Source organism: Perognathus longimembris, chromosome 16 (assembly GCF_023159225.1).
Source record: "Perognathus longimembris pacificus isolate PPM17 chromosome 16, ASM2315922v1, whole genome shotgun sequence".
NCBI classification, from domain to species: Eukaryota; Metazoa; Chordata; class Mammalia; order Rodentia; family Heteromyidae; genus Perognathus; species Perognathus longimembris.
In genome coordinates this window covers 662,881-686,253 of record NC_063176.1, presented here as the reverse complement: position 1 = coordinate 686,253, position 23,373 = coordinate 662,881, and the positions used below count along the sequence as shown (strand labels likewise).

Below are 23,373 nucleotides of genomic sequence, written 5' to 3'. Positions count from 1 at the left end.
GAAAGATGCTAGAACTTATAAGCACAGGAAAGAACTTCCTGAATATAGTCCCAGGGGCACAACAAATAGGGGAAAGACTCGACAAATGGGACTACTACAAATTAAAAAGTTTCTGCACAGCTAAGGACATAGCCACTAAAATAGAAAGACAGCCAATGACATGGGAAAGGATATTTACCAGCACAGCAACAGACAAAGGCCTGATATCTGTCATCTACAGAGAACTAAAAAAACTAAGCCCCTCCAAGCCCACTAAACCTATTAGGAAATGGGCAAAGGAGCTAAAGAGAGACTTCACAAGAGAAGATATAAAAATGGCAAAGAAACACATGAGGAAATGCTCAACATCCCTGGTAGTAAAGGAAATGCAAATAAAAACCCTGAGATACCACCTCACCCCAGTTAGAATGGCCTCTACTCTGAACTCAGGCAACAACAAATGCTGGAGGGGGTGCGGGGAAAGAGGAACCCTTCTCCATTGTTGGTGGGAGTGCAAATTAGTACAACCACTTTGGAGAACAGTATGGAGGTTTCTCAAAAAGTTTAATATAGACCTACCCTATGACCCAGCCATACCACTCCTAGGCATCTATCCTAAACAGCAAACCCCAAGATATCAAAAAGACATTTGTACTTCCATGTTTATCGCGGCACAATTCACAATAGCCAAAATATGGAAACAACCCAGATGCCCCTCCACAGACGAATGGATCCAAAAAATATGGTACCTATACACAATGGAATACTACATAGCGATTAGGAATGGTGAAATATTGTTATTCGCAGGGAAATGGTCAGAACTGGAACAAATAACGTTGAGTGAGACAAGCCTAGAACACAGAAAACAAAGGGGCATGATCTCCCTGATATATGACTGTTAAGAAAGGGAGACGGAGAGACAGTAGAGACCAAGTCTGTGAAACCAAAAACTGCTTGTCAAATAGTATTCCCCACAGGATTGGGGCAGCGACCCAACAATATGTAACTAAAACCAAACAATTACTCAACATATAAAGGGCAAAAATTGACCTCTCAGTGGAATACAATAGCTCAAAAGCTATGTATGTACGTTCATATAAGACTACTATCGACATTGTCTAATATCGACATTACATTTAAAGCCCTAGGCGAACTTTCTTGGGCGCGGCCACATGGCTACTGTCTATGTTCTTGATACATTGTATATTGTATATATGTCTACCTGACCTAGAGAAGAGACAGAAAAACAGGGCGTAAGATATCAGAAGAAATGTACACACTGCCCTACTAGGTAACTGTACCCTTTTTGCACAACACCTTGTCAAAAAATTTGTGTTCAATTAATAAATAAATTAAAAAAAAAAAAAGAAAAAGGCGGAGCAAAAAGAAGCTCAGGGACAGTTCCAGGCCCCGAGTTCAAGCCCAGCACTGGAAAATGTATGAATGAATGAATAAATAAATAAATAATAAAAAAAAGAAAAATAGAAAAGCTTTACCAGTAGACATAAAATACATATCCTTGGGCTGGGGATATAGCCTAGTGGCAAGAGTGCCTGCCTCGGATACACGAGGCCCTAGGTTCGATTCCCCAGCACCACATATACAGAAAACGGCCAGAAGTGGTGCTGTGGCTCAAGTGGCAGAGTGCTAGCCTTGAGCGAGAAGAAGCCAGGGACAGTCCAAGGCCCAGGACTGGCCAAAAACAAAAAACAAAAAACAAAAAACAAAAAAAACATATCCTTCCCATCCCAACTAGAGGAGGCCGTCTGGTGAGGGCATAGCCCTCCTGCCTGCATGTGCTCTGACCTGCCGCTCCATCTGGCCCTGACATTCACTCTTCATGGCCTTGAGCAGGGCCTCCAGGCGCTGCACCTCCATGTTCCGGTCATCCAGTTCCCGCCGCAGGTGGTCAATGGTGATGCTGTTGCCTGTGTCTCGGTCCCAAAGACGCTTGTTCTGCTCCTTTTCCAGACTCAACTCTTTCTCTCTCTTGTGTAGATCTGCCTAAAAGAAGTAAGACATGCTTTTACCCCTACCTAGTATTACATAATTAATATTCAACTATTTATGTGATTTGAGAAACTTTGGGGGCTGGGAATGTGTGGCCTAGGGGCAAGAGTGCTTGCCTCGTATACAGGAAGCCCTAGGTTCGATTCCTCAGCACCACATATATAGGAAAGGCCAGAAGTGGGGCTGTGGCTCAAGTGGTAGAGTGCTAGCCTTGAGCAAAAAGAAGCCAGGGACAGTGCTCAGGCCCTGAGTTTAAGCCCCAGAACTGGGGGAAAAAAAGGGAGAAACTTCTGATTTTAAAATTCAATTTGTGGGGCTGAGAATGTGGCTTAGTGTTAGAGTGCTTGCTTGGCATGCACGAAGCCCTGGGTTCAATTCCTCAGTGCCACACAAACAGAAAAAGCCAGAAATGGTGCTGTGGCTCAAGTGGTAGAGTGCTAGCCTTGAGCAAAAGAAGCTAGGGACTTGCTCAGGCCCTGAGGTCAAGCCCCAGAACTGGAAAAAAAAAAAAAAAAGTAACACCTCTGTGTATCACCTCTAAAGAAAAAAACAACAACATATTTTTAAAAAAATTAAAATTTAATTTGTTTTCAATAGTTTAAAAGTGATTATTTCCTAGCTGGGTGCCAGTGGCTCATGTCTGTAATCCTAGCTACTCAGGAAGCTGAGATCTGAGGATGGCAGTTCAAAGCCAGCCTGGACAGGAAAGTCTGTAAGACTCTTATCTCCAATAAACCACAAGATGCCGGAAGTAGAAATGTGGCTCGAGTGGTGGAACTCAGGGACAGTGCCCATGCCCTGAGTTCAAGCTCCAGTAATGGCACACACACACACAAAAGGGATTATTTCCTAGAATATTTTGCTTACTTAAAATGTTAACGGGGAAATAACTCAGCAGCAGAGCACATGTGTAGCATGCATGAGGTCTTGGGTTTAATCTCTAGTATGAAAATAAACCAAAACAAAGTTTAGCATTTCCAACTAATTTGATGGGACTAGACCTCGAGTATATATAAAATAACATACAATGAAAAAGAAATACAGGAGATTTTAAGGATCAACATGCTTTTGTTTATGTGCCAAGGACTTGAGTCTGCATAATGTCTTTTAGCTTTTTCACTCGTGGCCAGTGCTCTACCACTTGAAACACAGCTCCATTTCCAGCTTTTTGGTATTAATAGGAGGTAAGAGTCTCATAGACTTTCCTTCCTGGGCTGGTTTCAACCTTGGATCCTCAGATCTCAGACTCCTGAATAATTCAGCAAAAAAAAGTCAACGTGTTTCTGTCTTGAGTTTTCTAAAAAGACATTATGTTTCACATCAACTATGCTCAAGTACAATAAACAAACCCTTAAAAGCTTAGAGGGTTAACAACAGTAATATACCACTACATAAATGGCAGAATATAGGCATTTGATCTGTGAAGAGAATTACTTCCCTTTTCTACCACAGAAAAATACATATAATGGTTTACTTTATTAAAAATTATATAATCAGAATGATTATAGAACTATGCTATAATCATTTTATATTACTATAGAATCTATATGACTCTAGAAGGATTATGTAATCAGAATCTGTGTGGCACAAGGAGACAATGGCCTTCAAAGCACTTAACATTCAAAAAGGAGATAAGACAGACACAAGTAACAAAAAGTTTTTCATTAAAAGGACAAAAAGTATAGCAAAGAGAATCTCACTAAGGAGATCAAAGTGTTTCAGGAAGGCATTTGAGTTGGATATTAAGAATAGCTTGGGGGCTGGGAATATGGCTTAGTGGCAAGAGTGCTTGCCTCCTATACATGAAGCCCTAGGTTCGATTCCTCAGCACCACATATATAGGAAAGGCCAGAAGTGGTGCTGTAGCTCAAGTTGGCAGAGTGCTAGCCTTGAGCAAAAAGAAGCCAGGGACAGTGCTCAGGCCCTAAGTCCAAGCCCCAGGACTGGCAAAAGAAAAAAAAGAATAGCTTGGAGCCACACTTAAATTACCAGCACAACTATGTTAACTGCAACACTATTTACCATGGCTAAGATATGGAACCAACCCAGATGTCCCTCAGTAGATAAATGGATCAAGAAAATGTAGTATATATACACAATGGAATTCTATGCTTTCATCAGAAAGAATGGCATCGCCCCATCTGTAAGGAAATGGAAAGACTTGGAAAAAAATCATATTAAGTGAAGTAAGCCAGACCTAAAGAAACATAGGCCCCATGGTTTCCCTAATTTGTAATAGTATATATCCAGGATAGTCCTAGTAGAGGATCACAATAGCTCAATAGCTATATATATATATATGACCATAAAATGATGTTAATTGAAATGAACACCAAGACAGGGAAACAAGAGGGTTTTTTTTCCTTCGGTTTACCCCCTGTTGTCACCGGTTTTTTTTGGCCAGTCCTGGGGCTTGGACTCAGGGCCTGAGTACTGTCCCTGGCTTCTTTTTGCTCAAGGCTAGCACTCTGCCACTTGAGCCACAGCGCCACTTCTGGCCATTTTCTGTATATGTGGTGCTGGGGAATCGAACCCAGGGCCCCATGTATATGAGGCAGGCACTCTTGCCACTAGGCCATATCCCCAGCCCCCACCGTTGTTTTTTTAATTTTGGTACCCTGTGTCTTGTACATACTTTTGTCTGATTTGGGGAAGGGAAGGGAAATAACAAAATGGTGAGACATGGAACAAAGGGTGAACCAATGCAATGCCAATACTCACAAGACACCATGTTGGAAATGAACTTTACAACTTGGGGGGAGGGAAAATAGGAGAAAACAAGGGAGGGGTAACAGTTGCTTTTCAAGAAAAGTCCTCGTTACCTTACTTACATAACTGTAACCCCTCTGTACATCACCTTTACAATAAAATAAAATAAAAATTTAAAAAAAGAATAGCTTGGAGATGCAGAGCTAAGGAAGAAGGGGTGGGAAGGATAGACATGCCATTTGCTTAGGGTGCTTGATACATGAAGAGAGAACAGATTAAAAAGGTTAGCAGAGGCCAGTTCTTAAATAGTTAAGTCCTGGAAGGGAGTGAGTCAGACTTTATAGGGAAAGTAATTTGGGGTGAGATGGGAGCCCAACCAGAGCTTCATTTAGAAAGATGAATATAGCAGCACATTATCAAAAAGACTGAATAAGGGACAAACCAGAGTTAGGAACATTTATAAGAAGATGAGGGCTATGCTCCAGTAAGGATCACAAAGGAGTGTGGTGATGATGATAAAAAGGCAGGTATTTTAGAATTATGCATTTCATCTGCAAGGGTTTCAAGTTGTATGAAAACAATGAGAAATACTCAGTGGGCTCAACAGGACTTTCTCAAGCGTAAAGAGCTTCTGGCACATAACCAAGTTGTACATTTACCACACACCATCAGCCTATCAGCCAGGACAGTATAGATGGCTTTACCAGAACTACAGGATGTCCTAGCATGGTGCTTGGTAGTAAGTGGCTTATTCCATTGCACCGACAGCACATGCTCCCTCTCCCAAACTTCTCGGTCCATACTACTGCATCTCTGAGAAAAGACAGAGGCTGCTTCATAAATGGGAGAACAGGGGGATCTAGACTGTGTACAGAATTATATCCATCTTTGGTCACTTAGAAAACATCAAAATCACAGTCCTGCTGTCTCTTTTTCTAAAAATTTCCATAAGGTCCCTTTAAAAATTTCTACATTCATAATGTGTTTAGAATGTTACTTGGCTTTCAAATAAACAGCACACTCTGAATTTACTGGAATGAATTTCTGGTTGAAAGACAACGGCTGCTTAAAGATTCCCTTTTCTGTTCAGTGCTGATGGCTCATGCCTACAATCCCACCTACCCAGGAGCTGAGATTGGCATTCAGAGCCAGCCTCCAGCAGAAAAGTCTATGAGATTCTTTCTCCAATCAACCAGCAAAAGCCAGAAGTAAAGGTCTGACTCAAGTGGTAGAGTGCCAGCCCTGAGTGAATAAACCAAGCAAAAGTGAGAAGCCTTGAGTTACAGCCCAAGTAGTGATGTGCATGTGCATACACAAACACACACACACAATTCCCTTTACCTCACATCATAACAGCTGTACTTAATTAAAAAATAAGCAAGATATATTTTGGATGCAACACTTCACTAGTGTCTGGAAAGATACTGTTCTATTCTATATACACAAATACTTTGCAAAATTATTTATAAGGAAACTAGTTTTGTTAAATAGTATGCTAAAGAAGGAAGACTCCCCATCAGTTTAGTTCCTAGTTTAGGTCATAACCTTACCAGTAGCTTTTGCAGTTGATCATCCAAATTCCCAGATTCCTGACTGAACTGATCCCGTTCCGTGCGAGCCTCTGTGAGCTCTGAACTGGCAAGGACTAGCTGCTTCTCCAGGTCTTCTATCTGCAAGAAGAGCACAACTCAATCTGCGGAGCACAAAAAACAAGCCGTCTCTGGAAAATGGTGTTTAGAGACGGAAATAATTACACTGTGATACATTTTGCAAAGTTTTCTGAACTTAATATCTATGCAGAAGGTAGCTGGGGAAATTAGCCAAGATGTAATATTTAGTATTGTTGATTTGAACGCTACTTAGTATTGTTTATTTGGGCTGTCTGTAATACACCTTGCTCTTGTGTTTAGATCAACTAAACACAGTTCAAGATTCAAAGTATCTGTGAAGATATACTCTATAATTTGGTATTTAAAGAAGCTTGTTGTGGCCAGGCACCAGTGGCTCATGTCTGTAACCCTAGCTACTCAGGGCTCTGAAATCTGAGGATCGCGGTTCAAAGCCAGCCCGGGCAGGAAAGTCCGTGAGCCTACTGTCTCCAATTAACCACCAGAAAACCAGAAGTGGCACTGTGGTTCAAGTGACAGTTCAAGTGACAGATCTCTAGCCTTGAGCTGAAGAGTTCAGGGATAGCACCCAGGCCCAGAGGTCAAGCCAGATGAACAACAGAAAGAAAAAAAAAAGAAGCCACTTGTTGTGGCATAGCTATGGTGCAGACCCTTCACAAATGAACTGCATTATAATTATATCAGCTCAATAATAAAATACATTGAATATAAAAGAATCAATTATAGCTACTATCATATAGCATTTTGAAAGGATGAGTGAATGTGGATATTTTTAACTTTAAATTGGACAACATATAGTTGGACAATTTATTCACTCTGATTGTCTTCAGCTATAAAATAGGAATAAGAGACTAACTTTAAGAATTGTTCCAAGTGTATTTTTCTCTAACAGATAGAATGACTATTTTATATGTTTGAAGAGAAAAAAATTCTACTTAACCACTGATAACATCACACAAAAGGATTTGTATTTTCTTTCCTAAAGTCAAAGCCTCTACAGAAGAGAGGCTGTCTCCCTGCTGCCAGCGCCCCGCAGCCTTCAACCTCCAGGAGCAGTGCAGGCTGAGCTAAGAGATTTTCATTTAGAGATACTCAATGCTTCTATTTTTTTTTTTTTTGGCCAGTCCTGGGGCTTGAACTCAGGGCCTGAGCACTGTCCCTGGCTTCTTTTTGCTCAAGGCTACCACTCTACCACTTGAGCCACAGCGCCACTTCCGGCTTTTTATGTTTATGTGGTGCTGAGGAATCGAACCCAGGGCTTCACGCATGCTAGGCAAGCACTCAACCACTAGGTCACATTCCCAGCACTCTGGCTCAAAGTTTTTAAACAGGACTCTAAAATAAAGCAATGATAGCTTACACCTGTAATCCCAGCTATTCAGGAGGCTGAGATCTGAGGATCTTGATTTGAAGATAGCCCATGCAGGAAAGTCCATGGGACTCTTATGTCCAAGTAACACCAAAAATATGGAAATGGAGGTGTGGCTCAAGTGGTAGAGCACTAGTCTTTTGCAAAAAATCTAAGAGATAGTACTTGAGTCCCGAGTTCAAGCCCCAATAACTACACAAAAGAAAACAAAAAGAAAAACTTTAAGACAGTATTTGGATAATCTCTCAAATGCCTTTCAATTCTCTAATACTTTCTTAACACAGGAAGAATGATATCAATAAAACTAAAATTCTTGAACCCAGGCACTGGGTGAGGGAGCCTATAATCTTAGCTTCTCAGGAGGCTGAGATCTGATGATTATAGCTTAAAGCCAGCCTAAACAGGAAAATCTGTGAGATTCTTAACTGCAATTAACAACCAAAAAGCTGGAAGTGGAGCTGTAGTTTAAGTACTAGAGTATTTATCTTGAGAAAAACAACAAAAACAAAACAAAACACCTCAGGGACAGTGCCCAGGCCCTGAGTTCAAGTTCCAGGAACATGAACACACAGACACATAGACATACACACCTGAAATTCTCTATTTCCATCTGTCTTTGAGCTATAAGTTTAAGAAGTACACTTTCAGTTTGAGTACTCAAGTGAGTAGAGCAAATACTTCTAATCTTAGCCAGGAATGCACCATTTTTGTCCTTGAACAAGCAAGTATTTACACGGAAGAAAGGTATCATATATACATCATTTGTAGTGCCATGACCTGGCACTGACGGTCTGAAAATAGGAAAAAATCCATAATTTCCAATTTTGAGCCAAGGAAACCTCTAGATGAACAATGAATAGTAGTCTCTTTCCCATTCATGGTCTGTTTCCTTGGGAATCCAGATATGGTATCTCTACCACTAGAAAGGGAGTATGAGATAAATATTCGTGACAATTATGGTTGTATACCTCCAATTAAAGAACTCATACCACAGCTACTTGCTCTAAAAATATGGCATCATTCTTAATAAATAATAGAGCAAGTATTAATGCATTTGATGGATTTCAAAGAAACAACCTATATGTACTGCTGCAAGGTGTGAGTCAGCAATATAATAAAGCTTCTAGCGAAAGGTATTGATCTCTATTTTCAGATGCCCATGCATGCACTGCACAATGTTAGGCCTTTGAAGATCACTTCTAAGGTTAAGAACACACTTGTGGATTGTGGAGGTCAGAGAATTATTTGAAAGAACAAAAACAAATTGCAGATGTTTCACCCTATACTATAAGCCACAATGCAGAGTTCAAGAAGTAAGGTGAGAAGCTAGGTGCTGGTAGCTACTCATGTGAGAGCAAACAGAGGAAGGGAGGGGCAAGGAGAGGTGAGGGGAAGAGAAAGGGAAAAAGAAGGGAGGGTAGGAAGCAGGCAAGCCAGCTACATCTTTTCTTTCCGTCTGTTTATTAATTATCAGAAGTTCCTCCAGACCCTTGCAGAAATATTAATTTTATAGCTGTCAGTACTGACTCAGCTGCTATAGGCTCTTTACCTTTCACTTTTTAAGAGTAATTAAGAGTAAAAATATTCTTGAGTTAATCAATATAAAAGATAAATGGAGAGTGAAAGGGAAAACCACTGAAGTAGCAACTGAGCTGATACAAACAGCTATAAAATATATACTACAAAGAAAAGCCTTTAAAAATGTCCAGAAAAAATACTGACATCTGAAATACAGTAAAGGTTTTTTTTTCTTTTCTTTTTATATAGCCGCACTGGTTTTCCCTTTCACCATCTATGAATCCACTTCTTGGTTTATACCATTCCACAAATGAGTACTGGGGTCTCATTCCAATTTCACATTGCTTTTAGTAATAGTAACCAACCATATCAAATAATTTGGGTTGTTTTTGCTGTTTGTTTTTACGATGGTGGTGTTTTTACTTGGAGGTCTGGGGTTTGGGTTGGTTTTTTATTTTTTATTTTTTCTGTGCTCAAAATGACACAGACAGAACGAGGGATGCTGCAGACCAGCGTGCAGGTGCACTGGCACCTGCGTGAGGCGCTTGCGCGGCATCTTCCTGCACAGTACGGAGCTCCACCAGTGCTACCACATCTTCACTTTTGGAGTATCAAATTCGGCCCCAGATACTTTCAAATGAGGAGAAATAAACTTAGAATCATTGACATTTTTTGTTGTCAAAAAGCAAAAGTTAAGAGCAAAAGCCAAATCTACAGAGCCAATAGTGACAGCTTCTACTTGTCCAAATTCGTAAAGGGGAATTCTGGAGGTTCTCCTAAAATGGAAAGAAAAGAATAGAAAACAGCATTACAGCAAAACGCTTTTGTCAGCTTCAAAAAGTCACATCTAAAATTTTCTTGGAAACACAATTTCTATTTTCACCAATATGAAAATACTTTTGTTGAGAAGAAGTATTACCCTTCTAAATGCGTTTTCTCTTAATTTATTCTTTGTAGTTGAAAAATTCTGTTCAGCTCTACCATCAATTAAAAAAAAATTTTTTTTTGTGGGGCATGGAATGTGGCTTAGTGGTAGAGTGCTTGCCTACCATGCATGAAGCCCTGGGGTTCAATTCCCCAGCACCACATATATAGAAAAGGCCAGAAGTGGCGCTGTGGTGCAAGTGGTAGAGTGCTAGCCTTGAGCAAAAAGAAGCCAGGGACAGTGCTCAGGCCTTGAGTTCAAGCCCCAGGACTGGCAAAAAAAAGAAAGAAAAGAAAAGAAAATCCAACGTTGGAGATCCACCCTGGGTAAAAACATCATATGATCCTACCCAAAAAGTAATTAGAGCAAGAAGGAGTTAGGTTATGGTTCTAGCAAGCATGAAAGCCTGAGATTAAATCACACCACACTACATCAAAAAGAAGTTTGAAAACACTGCTATAGAGGATTCAGCTCTATTCCTGAGATTATATAGCTTCATGTTATTAATCTGGCTTAGACTTCAGTAAAATCACATTTAAATTCTCCATCTTTAACTTGCTATGGGAGTCAAGACCTAATTTCCATGCTTGAACCAAGGGAAAAGAGTGCCTTCCTGTGGCCAGCACATAAGACAGCACAAGCGTGACAGTGGAAATTAAAATGAGTTGTCCAAAGGAGGGCAAATGTCTAGAAGAATTAGTGCTGCAATGATTAGTTCTCCCTATATGGAACTTTTTACCCCTGCACCAGAGAATTGTTTTCATTTACAAAGGGATTCTGGTAGCTTCCTTATATTTTATTTCTCTTAACTTACCACTGCAAATAACTAAGGTGTAAAGAACTGACTAAATGTGGTAGAACTACACTTAAATTGTCTCTGCAAGACTATATGAAGATCTCTTACAGGTAGGAAAGCTAAAGATGGAGTTATCTTCCAATCTGGCATATTCTGTAGATGAAAGGTGACATTTATGAAATAGAACATTGGGTTATCAGTCTTAAACTGAGACCATCTTAGACAACCATCAATACAGTTACCCTTGTCATAAGGAATGAAGAACAAGAACGAAAGCTCCCCTGAATGCCAGATCTTTTGCTTGTTGGTTTTTTAAAGGAATTTTTACTGTTTTAAAAATGGTTAAAATTAACAGAAATCTAAGTGCTGGAGAAGTGGTTGATAATGATATCGAGTAACTTCTCATTAAACAAAAAATAAGGGCTGGGAATATAGCCTAGTGGCAAGAGTGCTTGCCTGGTATACATGTAGCCCTGGGTTCGATTCCCCAGCACCACATATATAGAAAATGACCAGAAGTGGCGCTGTGGCTCAAGTGGCAGAGTGCTAGCCTTGAGCAAAGAGAAGCCAGGGACAGTGCTCAGGCCCTGAGTCCAAGGCCCAGGACTGGCAAAAAAGAAAAAAAAAAGAAAGAAATGTACTCACTGCCTTACATATGAAACTGTAACCACTCTGTACTTCACTTTGACAATAAAAGAAAAAAAATAAAATAAAAAAGAAAGGGAAAAAAATATTCAAGTATTAGCATCTGATTTTAAAAGAATTAGGTGTTAAAAAATAAAAATACGGCATAACATTTCTTCTTTGTCATTTTAATTAATCTTAAAATTCAGTTTGCTAGCCACATAATGGCTAATAAATTGGAGTGGGAGAGAGGAAAACTCCCAAAATAGTGTTGTATAGGTAGGCCAAGTGATACTAAAGTATATGCTAAGGCCAAACATTATAAAAATAATTAAGATGAGCCGGGTGCTGGTGGCTCACACCTGAAATCCTAGCTACTCAGGAGGCTGAGATCTGAGGACTGCAGTTCAAAGCCAGCCCAGGCAGAAAAGTCTGTGACACTCTTATCTCCAATTAACCACCAGAAAACTGGAAGTGGTGCTGTGGCTCAAGTGGTAGAGCACTACTAGCCTTGAGCTGAAGAGCTCAGGGACAACACTCAGGCCCAGAGTTCAAGCCCCATGACCAACAACAACAACAACAAAAATTAAGATGGACCTATTTTATTTACTGTTTGATTGATTGACTGATTGTGGTACTGGGTTCTAAACTTCCAATCTCAAGCATACTAAGTAAGCTATATACTCACAGCCCCTGAATTTCTTTCTTTGAAACTTACTTAAAATATGTAAAAATTTATTTTAGAGGAATAAATTAATTTGGGAATATAAATAACAAGTGCTTACAATTTAATATATAATTTAGTATATTCTTCAGTTTATATGCAGGTTTGAATTCAAAATTATTATTTTGAGTCTTCATTTTCATATAAGCTAATAAAAAAATCTATTATTGATTGAGCATGTAATACTGTGTAGAAGTACAGCAGCAAAAGCTACACCTACTTTGTCTTCATACATCCTTTTGGCTTCCCTAAGTTCAGAACGCAGCTGAGAAACAGTAGATTCCAGGTCACTGAGTTGACGCATATACATGGAGTTTTGATTTCTTGCTTGCTCTCTAAGTAGGGTTCAGAAGGAGAATAAAAGCAAATAGCAAACTAAGAATAATCACGGTCACTAAAGAATACTCTTCTTTTAGATATTGCCACTACTTATAGAGCATTATCAGGTCAATTATCTTTGATGACCCAAAATTGCTCCTTAAAAATTTCAGCTCAGAGAAGGAGGCATAGCTCAGTGGTAGAGTACAAATTTGGCATATGCAAAGTTATGGGTTCAATAGACAGCATGCCCCTTCCCCCCCGCCCAAGTAATATTCAACTTATAAATGCTGTTACTTGTCAAAGCTGGGTGATGAGCATATAGCTATTGTACTATTTTCTCTTATTTTTGTATCTGATTGAATATGTCCATACAATATATCTTAACATACTAGCTCAAATTATAAAAATTTAATATTAATATATTTATGTAAATATGTTTATGTTCATATAAACATATGTGCATATTTGTTTCCTCTTATTGGTGGCAATATGAACAATATTTAGGAAAGTTAATTCCAAGAGATCCAAATACTTGCGATAGTATTTCGTTTGTGGCCACATAATACTTGCCTTATATTTTCTATTCATTTGTTCAAAAAGGTTTTTTGTTTTTTTGGCAGTATAGTGGGCTAAACCCAGGATCTCCTAATTGCTAGACAAGCCTTCTACAATTTGAACTACACCCCCAACCTGAAAGTTTTGCTTTCTTGTAGAAGATCTCAAAACAACATATTAATTAAAATGACAAAACCAGGCACTGGTGGCTCATGCCTCTAATCCTAGATACTCCAGAGGCTGAGATCTAAGAATTGCATTGTGGTTTGAAGACACAATCAACCACCAAAAGAACAGAAGTGGAGGTGTGACTCAAAGGGTAGAGTACCAACCTTGCACAAAAAAGCTAACAAACAACACCACGCAAGCCCTGAGTTGAAGTCCCCGAACCAGCACACACACAACAAAGTGACAGTTTTCAAAATGAAGGTGAATTACTAGCAATTTCAAACTGAATAACACATACTGAATGATTTCCAGTTGGCTTTGGATACTATTGGCTTGGCTTCGAGCACTGCTAGCTTTCTCAGTAAGTCCTGTTATTTCAATTTCATGTTCACTTATCAACTGCTCAATCCTATAGAAAGAATGTAATGATTATTATTTGATATAACAGAATTATTTCTATGAACTATTTCAAAACTTAGTTTAATATTTTCAAATTTAAAATTTTGTTTGGTTTTGTTCAAAATACTCTTTTAATGGCAACTCCAGAACACACACACACACACACACACACACACACACACACACACACACAATCTTTATAAGTCAATTCAAGGTTTACACAATCCTTTGGAAATTAAAACTTTTTGAAACTTCACAATGGCCATAAATTATGACAACTGAGCAGAACATGGTAGTGTTCATGTAGACCCAATACCTGAGAGGCTGAGGCAGGAGAAATATTTAAGCCCACCAGCTCAAGGCCAGGTTGGGCAAAGTTGGGAGTTTCCAGCTCAAAAATCCCAAAAAAGTTATGAGCACTTTGTTTTATATCACATCCCTTGTGAAATCTACAGATGGATTTAAGGATCTATAAACCAAACATATTACAAACAGATAAGTCTGTAAACACATTAAGTCCATAAATATCATGAAAAGCTTTATATTAGCTCAAATCAGATGTTGCCAACCACTGAGTGACAAGCAATCATTTTTTGATCAAATGTTATTCAGGCTCTTCTAAATCCTTTTAACTAGGCCTTGACCTTAGCATCAGTCTTGTTTTGGCCTAGCCTAGTTTTCAGCAAGAATCTTCCCACCCTTGATAACTGATTAGCTTTTGATATCTGATCATCTGATAGAATTTCTTACCCTTACAACCTAGATAGCTAAGTCTTTGCCCTGCCCTGAGTATATTGGAAACCGTGTATACTGGTATTAGAAGTAGGAAATTGAAAGGGAATACCAAAATTGAGAGACACAGGGTAAAAAAAGACAACTACAAAAGCAATACTTGCAAAACTGTTTGGTGTAAGTGAACTGAACACCTGGGGGGGGGGGAGGGAAAGTGGGAGGAGGGGGGGGGAAGGGACAAGGTAACAAACAGTATAAGAAATGTATCCAATGCCTAACATATGAAACTGTAACCTCTCTGTACATCAGTTTGATAATAAAAATTTGAAAAAAAAAAAAAGAATCCCTAATCCCTCATGTCTCCTTTTAATAATCTTCCTCCACTGATCCTCTCACCCAGTTCACATAAATCCCCATTGTCTTTGTTGTATATTGAGAGTTGAATTTAATTCTCTTGATCTTATAGTGAAGTATCTATTCGAATAGTCTTGAATTGAGCCTTCTTTTCTCTTACAGCTATAATAAGTCCCAGAAAAAAAATTAACACGTTTGCCCAAACCTATGGAAAAATATATACAAACATATATGACCTTTTTATGTCTCAGAACCTTTTCAATTTTGGAATTATAGGTAACAGATTGTAAAACCATGCTACAGTTTCTCTGTGATATTTTATACATCAGTCAGGCACCTACCTATCTTGATGTTGTTGAAGCAGTAGTTCTATTTTGTTCTGTGATTCAGATTTCAATGTTTCAAGTTGCTCCTCTACCTGTTTTTTTGTTTTTTTAAAGAAAGACATCAGTTTAAGTACTAGTAATTCTAAATCTTGAAAACTCAGAAACTTTCAACAGAAGGGGTGTTTTAGAGAGATGCAAAAGAAAGAGGGGCTTAAAGTACTCTTTTACTGAGAAATACTGACTCCTACATATTGAAGCCCAAGAATAACTAGGGGCAGGCTAAAGGCTAGGTACCCTAAATTACTCTATTTTGTATCTATGTCCTTTGTCCTAAGTTACATCCTCTCCTACAGGAACTTTACAGCAATCCTGGAATTCAGGAAGAGCTAAATCTTGTAACAAGGCTTCACTTAAGCAATTCTGAGACATTGGAGTATCAGACCATCTGAGCCACCCCTGAACACATCTGTTATCTGGGACTGTTTTAGCTGTGGATCTCTTTCTTACCTCCTTCCCCAATCCTCCCTATTTAACCTAAAGCAAAAGTTGTACCCCTGAAGACAGTGGAAGGTGGTTAAAGATGTACTGAAGCGCTATCTTCATGAAGTATTGCCATACAATAAATCTCCTTTCCCTGCCCTATACTTACCATGTTTCTTTACTGAGCATATAGAAACAGTGGCAGAACCTAACCTGTGGAACCCTGGAGTTCAAGCTCAACGTCTAAAATTCTTATTTCACAAAGAAAAAGGATACTAAAATCAGATAAATTCATTACTATACTTAATTAGAACATCTACTTTGGCTACTCTTTCATGAATCTATATAGATAAACCAAACTAATTTCTTATGAAGAGACAACCACCAAATGTAACACCTTTTATCTCAGAGAACAAAATTAAGAACTTACTTAGCTTACTTTTAATTTTTTAAAAAAATATATGCCTAATACTATTCTCTTAATGCATTTTAATATAAAATGGAAGTTGTGTTCTCACCACTTACTGGAAATATCCTCCCTTTAAGATAAGAAATCTCTGTGTCTAATTCTCTTAGAATTTTACTAATAGCAGAGCCCAAGCTTCGGAAGTGCATAGCAGACATGTCATGTTCATGTATTTTCTTGCCTGAGGCTTCTTCAAAGTCAACTAGGATTGATCTGATTTCTTGAAGTACTCCTTCGTGACTAAGCATCATTTTTCTTAGCTGCTCTATCTGTGCGCTACTGTCCTTCAACATGTCCTCCTTAAGGCATTTTGCAGCCTCAAGTTCATGAACTGTATTTTGAAGCTGATTTCTTAAATCCTCCTGGGACTGACTCTCCCTTCGTCTATGAAATAAATGAAAGAAGAGAAATATTATTGACAAAACTCACATTGATACTAGGCTTATTACAAAAAGTAAAATTTTAAAATAATTGCAGGGCTAGGGATATATCTCAGTGGTAGAGTGCTTACTTAGCATGTTTGAGTTCAATTCCTAGCATGCAATAATAAATAAATAAATTCAAAAAACAAATCCTAACCTGATGTCAGCCATAGCATCTCTTTCCATTTGCATTTCTTGAAGTTTTGTTTGTAAATCGATGACTGACTGCCTTAAGTAAAACTTTTGTTTCTCATGCAACTCATTGCTCTGAAAAACAAACAAGAAAATTAATCTGGGGCTGGAAATATGGCCTAGTGGTAAAGTGCTCACCTCTAATACATGAAGCCCTGGGTTTGATTCCTCAGCACCACATATATAGAAAAAGGCAGAAGTGGCGCTGGGGCTCAAGTGGCAGAGTGCTAGCCCTTAAGCAAAAAGAAGCCAAAGACAGTGCTCAGGCCCTGAGTTCAAGCGCCAGGACTGGCAAAAAAAAAAAAAAAAAAAAGAAAAAAGAAAGAAAATTAATCTGTTAAAGCAACACAATTCCTTGTAGGTAATAATTTCCAAAGGGGTATATAATAATTTATTTTTATGAATCCAGGACCTTCTTCCCTCACCACAGTAATTCAAACCAATTAATTATTTCTCCCTTAGATTACTGGAATACAGTGACTACATTTCCCATTTTAAGCTTGGCCTCTTTACATTCATTCCCTACAAGACATTTAAACAAATTGGGCTTCTGGCTCCAAATGAATACAGAAATGATTTTTGTTCCTTAAAACAGGAGAACTGTTTGAAATTATGTATTAAGATAAGTCGAACCCAACCTCCAACTCACTTAAAATACTTGGCAAAATATTCTACACCTAAAAATCAGTGTGTTTAACAAGAGAAAAATTCACAAAGAGTTCTAAAATCAGGCACCGTGTGGGTCTCCTAATACATAGATGATAGTCTACCTAATTTTATTACAAACAAATCCATCAAGTTCTGCTCAGGATGGGGTGTTTGCCTTTGCTTTATTGCTTCATTCCTGAGTCTGAACTGAAAAACCAAAAGCCACTGAAGACAGAAGAAAAAATTCTAAGTTCAAAACAAAACAAAAAACCCAGAGACCAAGAGTAAACAAACATACTCTGAAAAAAAATTCAGAGGTAACATAATAAAAGGAACAGAAAAACATTTCCAAAAGCTTAATGAAAGGAATAGGACACTTTCAAAAGTTTGTGTTTGCAGAGGAATTAAAGAGATACTATAGTCATAAAGAAAAAAATACCCTAAAACAAAGTATTGAGGAAGGATATATATTCATGTTTATAAATATGTATTTTCGATAGTGTGTTAATCATAAGGTATAGTCATTATTTCTTTATATGAGTAAATCTCTTCCAAACTACTTATTCCTTACAAGTTCTTTCCTATTTAATCTTATATCCTCTGTCCATAATACAGTGATACGTAAGTTTCAGCACATAAAAAAGTGCTCATATAGTCTGATGAGAGAGAACAATGTGATGGTGAGTACAATTAGATGTAGTAGCTGGGCACTGGTGGTTCACGCCTGTAATCCTAGCTACTCCAGAGTCTGAGATCTGAGGATCATGGTTGAAGCCAAGCTTGGGCAGGAAAGTCCATGAGACTCTTATCTCCAATTAGCCACCAGAATACTGGAAGCAGAACTGTGGCTCAAGCGATAAGAGTCCTAGCCTTAAGCTGAAGAGCTCAGGGACAGTGCCCAGGTCCAGAGTTCAAGCCCCATGAACAACCACAACAAAAGTCAGGAAAACTGAGAACCAGTGGCTCATGCCTGTAATCCTAGCTACTTAGGAGGCTGAGATCTGGGAATCATGGTGCAAAGCCAACCTGGGCAGGAAAGTCCAGAAAACGGGAGGTCTTGCTCAAGTGGCCAAGTGCCAACCTTGAGCAAACAAACTAAGGGGCAGCACCTAGGCTCTGAGTTCAAGTACTGGTGTTCACACGGGTGCATGTGCATGCCTAGGCACGCGCACAAACACACACGCACACACAAATGTCAAGGAGAGGTTAGATCGTGGAGAGCTTTATGTATAGTGGTAAAACATTCAGTGGACGACTAGGATACAATATGGACCTGTAAAGCCAGCTTGATCTTATATAAAGTTCATATGAAATTTATATCAAATAATCTTTAAACTCTACTTAGTTATATATATACATACATCTAAAATCCTATTGTCTACCATTGTGTGCAGAGAGGAACCAAGTATCATAATAGTAGGTGGCAGACCTAAATCAATTATAGCAAAAGACATGACATTTTGAACCATTCAAATTTCATTAAAATTATATTATAGTGAAACCAAGGCATTACAATCAGCAGAAGGAAAACAGGCTTTTCATTAATTTTTATTACTAAAATAGAGGGCACAGTTCAAATTTAGAAGTTTAACTAATAGATCCAAGGTTAATTTTTTTCTTCTAAGAACTTTACAATTTTACTTCTAGGCAATATGCTTCCCTATTGTCCAAAAATATTGTCAGGGACTAGAAGAAAGCAACTCACTTCATTTAATCTTCTCTGTAAATCTTTGACTTGATGTGAATATTCCTCCAAAACACGTTCAATGTGTTCCTTTCCAGGGTAAGGGATGACTTTTCTATGAGAATCAAGTTCTACTTCATATTTAGGGAAAAAAGGAATTTGTGTCAAAGTCCCACTTGAAGCTGTGTTTTCAATTATTGTACCACGAATAGATGACACAAAAAATGGGCTTGAAGAACCTAAACAGGAAAGAATTGATTAATTAACTTTGTAGAAAATACTATGCTAAGTGATTTCTTTATTGAACCCTGAAGAGTGCAAGTTCTCATGAAAAGCAGGCAAGTGAAAGGACAATTAAGACCACTGATATGAACACAAAGTACTAAGGAAGAACAGACAGAAGTGTATCTGAATAAGCCTTGAAGTATCTATGAGCAAGAGTTAGGCAGTCTGGAAGACAGGAGAGAAAAGAAGACATTTTAAGCCGTGGGAACACCATAATTCTGGGCCTTGAATACTCTGGGTAGAAAGAATGTGATGGCCAGTGATTAAACAAATAAACCCTGAAATGTAAGACAACATTTGGTCATGTCAAGGAGTTTGGATTTCACATGGAATAGCATTATTTTGAATGGACTGCTACAGAAAATTGGGAAGTGACCTGGCTAAGATCATGAGAACTATTTCTTAGTGGCATTAGGATCCTGTTGAGATAGGAGACTATGACTCTCCAAGGGGAAAATTAGCAGGAGATTCTTATCTCTACTTTTCCTAATAAAAGTCTTCCACCAGCCTGGTACAAACCAGAAGAAGATAATCACTCTGATAAGGATTTGGGTTTTCCTGTAAGGAAGCAACAGAAGAGTATTTGCAAGTGAAAGCATATTACAAAAGAGCATGCAGATACAAAGAATGCTAATTTGCTAATAAACAACAAAATCTATAGTAATAGTTCCCAATCTTTATTGTAAATCAGAACCAGGCAGATGGCTTTAAAAAAAACAAAAAGCAGCAGGGCTTACGCCCCATTCTAAACTATTCGATCAGCTTTTCCCAGTGTGAATTTAAGCAATTTGAATGTTCAAAATCTAAGAAAAGAATATCTTTGGGCTGGGAATATGGCCTAGTGGTAAAGTTCTCGCCTCGTATACATGAAGCCCTGGGTTCGATTCCCCAGCACCACATATATAGAAAAAAGCCAGAAGTGGAGCTGAGGCTCAAGAGGTAGAGTACTAGCCTTGAGCAAAAAGAAGCCAGGGACAGTGCTCAGGCCCTGAGTCCAAGCCCCAGGACTGGCAACAAAAACAAAACAAAAAGAAAAGAATAGCTTTTTGACATGGGCCATAGTGAAAAACTAGTGTTCATTCTGAGTGAGAGAGCTGAAAGACAGGGAGATTGGACTTCTGAAGTCCTATAGTTTGGGGGTAGGTGACTAGAAGAAATCAAGAAGGTCTATAGGATGATGATGGGCTAATTCTGACTGATAGGAGACCAAGAAACATCAGAAGAAGAAGAGGCACTAAGGAACATGGTGGACTGTGTTAAGATTGGAGTGCTTCAACACAAATAATTTCAAAACCAAAAACAGTAATTTAAACACTGAGCAACTGCTTCTCTAAGAAAGTAGAATTAGCCAGGCACTGGTGGCTCACACCTGTAACCCTAGCTTCTCAGAAGGTTGAGATCTGAGGATCACAAAGCCAGCCCAGGCAGGGAAATCAAAAAGACTCTTATCTCCAATTAACCACCAGAAAACCAGAAGAGGAGTTATGACTCAAAGTGGTAGAGCACTAGCCCTGAGTGAAAAAGCTTAGGGACAGCTCTCAGGCTTTGAGTTCAAGCTCTACAAATGACAAAAAAAAAAAAAAAAAAGAGAGAGAGAGAGTAGAATTAGCCATACACTGCTGGCTCACTTCTATAATCCTAGATATTCAGGAGTCTGAGATCTGAGGATCATGGTTCAAAGCCAGACCAGGCAGGGAAAGTCAGTGAGACTTTTTATCTCCAATTAAACACCAAGCAATAAAACAACAACAAAAAACTGGAAGTGGAGCTGTGTGGCTCAGTGAGTAAAATGAAACTCAGAGATAGTGCCCAGGCCCCGAGTTCAAGCACCAGGACTGGCATAAGAAAAAACATGAAAAAAGAATTATAAATAATGAAGACATGGGGCTGGGGATATGGCCTAGTGGCAAGAGAGCTTGCCTCGTATACATGAGGCCCTGGGTTCGATTCCCCAGTACCACATATACAGAAAATGGCCAGAAGTGGCGCTGTGGCTCACGTGGCAGAGTGCTAGCCTTGAGCAAAAAGAAGCCAGGGACAGTGCTCAGGCCCCGAGTCCAAGGCCCAGGACTGGTAAAAAAATAATAATAATAATAATAATAATGAAGACATTTACAACTGTGCTCTGTGCCCTGCAGTTAAAAACAAAATATACTAAAATCTAGAAGGTTGGATAAAAATTATGATAGCTTAATTCATATTTTTTCCATTTTATTTTATAAAGAGTACATACCTCCATTGGGTGTGATACCACTACCTGGTAAAAGATCTTCATTATTTGGCTCACAAGCTTTTGCTTCCATTTTAACTATTTCTAACTCTTCCTGGAGATCTTGAAATACGGATGCCTCCCTATTTGGATCTTTTGGTTCTTATCTATGAAAGACCAAGGATACTATCTTTATTAACAGGTACTATGTGAATCCAAAAAGGTACATAGAAGAATAGGAACTGACTTTGCTAATATTTCAAATTGAGCAATTTTTCAGTAAAGTATACGTGTAACATCCATAAACATAAATCCTACTTAGGATGCAAATGAAATACAAGTTCCATAAAGTTGAAATGTTACAAAGAAAATCCTCTAGAAACTTTCTGGTTACATTGTAAGACTGACTAGATGGGGGAGGAGCAGGATGGCAACAATGCCACAGATGACATAATCCTGCATTTAAAGAACCCCATAGACTCTACTCCCAAGTTCCGTGAGCTGATCCAAAACTTTGCAAAGAAGCAGGATATAAAATAAATCCCCCCAAATCAATGGCTTTTCTGTATGCAAAAATGCAAACACTGAGGCTGAAATCAGGAAAGCAACTCCTTTTACAATAGCCTCAAAAACCCCGAAATACTCAGGAATAACCTTAGCCAAAGAAGTGGAAGATGTCTATGATGAAAACTTTAAAAATCTGAAAAAGGAAATCAAATCAGAACTAAGGAAATGGAAAAACCCCTCATATTCCTGGATTGGGAGGATTAACATCATGAAAACAGCAATACTGCCAGAGGCTATCTACAAATTCAATGCAACACCCCATCAATATCCCAACACTATTCTTTAATGATATTGAGGAAGCAATCTAAAAATTTATATGGAACAATAAAAGACCCTGAATAGCAAAAACAATCCTAAGCAGGAAGAACAGCGCTAGAGGAATATCAATACCAAACTTCAAACTCTATTACAGGGCTGCGAATGTGGCTTAGCGGTAGAGTGCTTGCTTAGCATGCATGAAGCCCTGGGTTCAATTCCTCAGCACCACATAAACAGATGAAGCCGGAAGTGATGCTGTAGCTCAAGAGGTACAGTGCTGGCCTTGAGCAAAAGAAGCCAGGGACAGTGCCCAGGCCCTGAGTCCAAGCCCCAGGACTGGCAAAAAAGAAAAACAAAACAAACTCCATTACAAAGCAATAGTAATAATAATTAAAAAAAATAATACCTTGGTATTGGCACAAGAACAGGCCTGAGGACCAATGGAATAGAACTGAAAAACCCGGAATGAACCCGCAGACCTATGGCCACTTAATTGCTGATAAAGGAGCTAAAAGAATAGGATGGAAGAAAGCCTCTTCAACAAATGGTGCTGGCAAAATTGGTTAAACACCTATAACAAACTAAAACTGGATCCTTATATATCACCCGGCACCAGAATCAATTCCAAATGGATCAAAGACCTCAAGGTAAAAACAGATACCCTGAAAATACTGCAGGAATGGAGAAACACTTAGGCTCCTTGGCACAGGTAGAAACTTTCTTAATAAAGGCCCAGAAACACAACAAATCAAAGAAAGGTTGGACAAATGGGATTGCATCAAACTGCAGAGCTTCTGCATGGCAAAGGACATAGCTTGCAAGACAAATAGAAAGCCCTCAGATTGGGAGAAGATCTTCACTGGCCATACAACTGACAAGGGCCGCATATCTAAAATATACTTAGAACTCAAAAAATTATGTTCCCCCAAAACAAATCCTCAAAGAAACAACAGCCCCCTTAATAAATGTGATAAAGACATAAAGAGAGACTTATCTGAAGAAATGGGCATAGCCAATAGGCACAC

General features: G+C 38.7%; 1 protein-coding gene across 5 annotated transcripts in view; it reads right to left on the bottom strand.

Moving 5' to 3' along the window:
• The window catches only part of Ccdc158 (coiled-coil domain containing 158), a 63,872-nt gene that overhangs the window by 35,671 nt on the left and 4,828 nt on the right, over window positions 1–23,373 (bottom strand). For 3 of the 5 annotated variants that reach the window (XM_048364329.1, XM_048364330.1, XM_048364331.1), the window contains 8 exons: window positions 19,051–19,268; window positions 16,663–16,772; window positions 16,143–16,467; window positions 15,153–15,229; window positions 13,625–13,735; window positions 12,503–12,617; window positions 6,249–6,368; window positions 1,786–1,983 (listed from right to left, as the gene is read on the bottom strand). In XM_048364329.1, coding sequence (XP_048220286.1) covers window positions 1,786–1,983; window positions 6,249–6,368; window positions 12,503–12,617; window positions 13,625–13,735; window positions 15,153–15,229; window positions 16,143–16,467; window positions 16,663–16,697 — 981 coding nt within the window. In that variant the 5' untranslated portion in view covers window positions 16,698–16,772; window positions 19,051–19,268. Of the gene's footprint in view, window positions 1–1,785; window positions 1,984–6,248; window positions 6,369–12,502; window positions 12,618–13,624; window positions 13,736–15,152; window positions 15,230–16,142; window positions 16,468–16,662; window positions 16,773–19,050; window positions 19,269–21,547; window positions 21,691–23,373 lie in introns of all 5 variants that reach the window. The other 2 variants (XM_048364327.1, XM_048364328.1) reach the window with 1 other exon arrangement.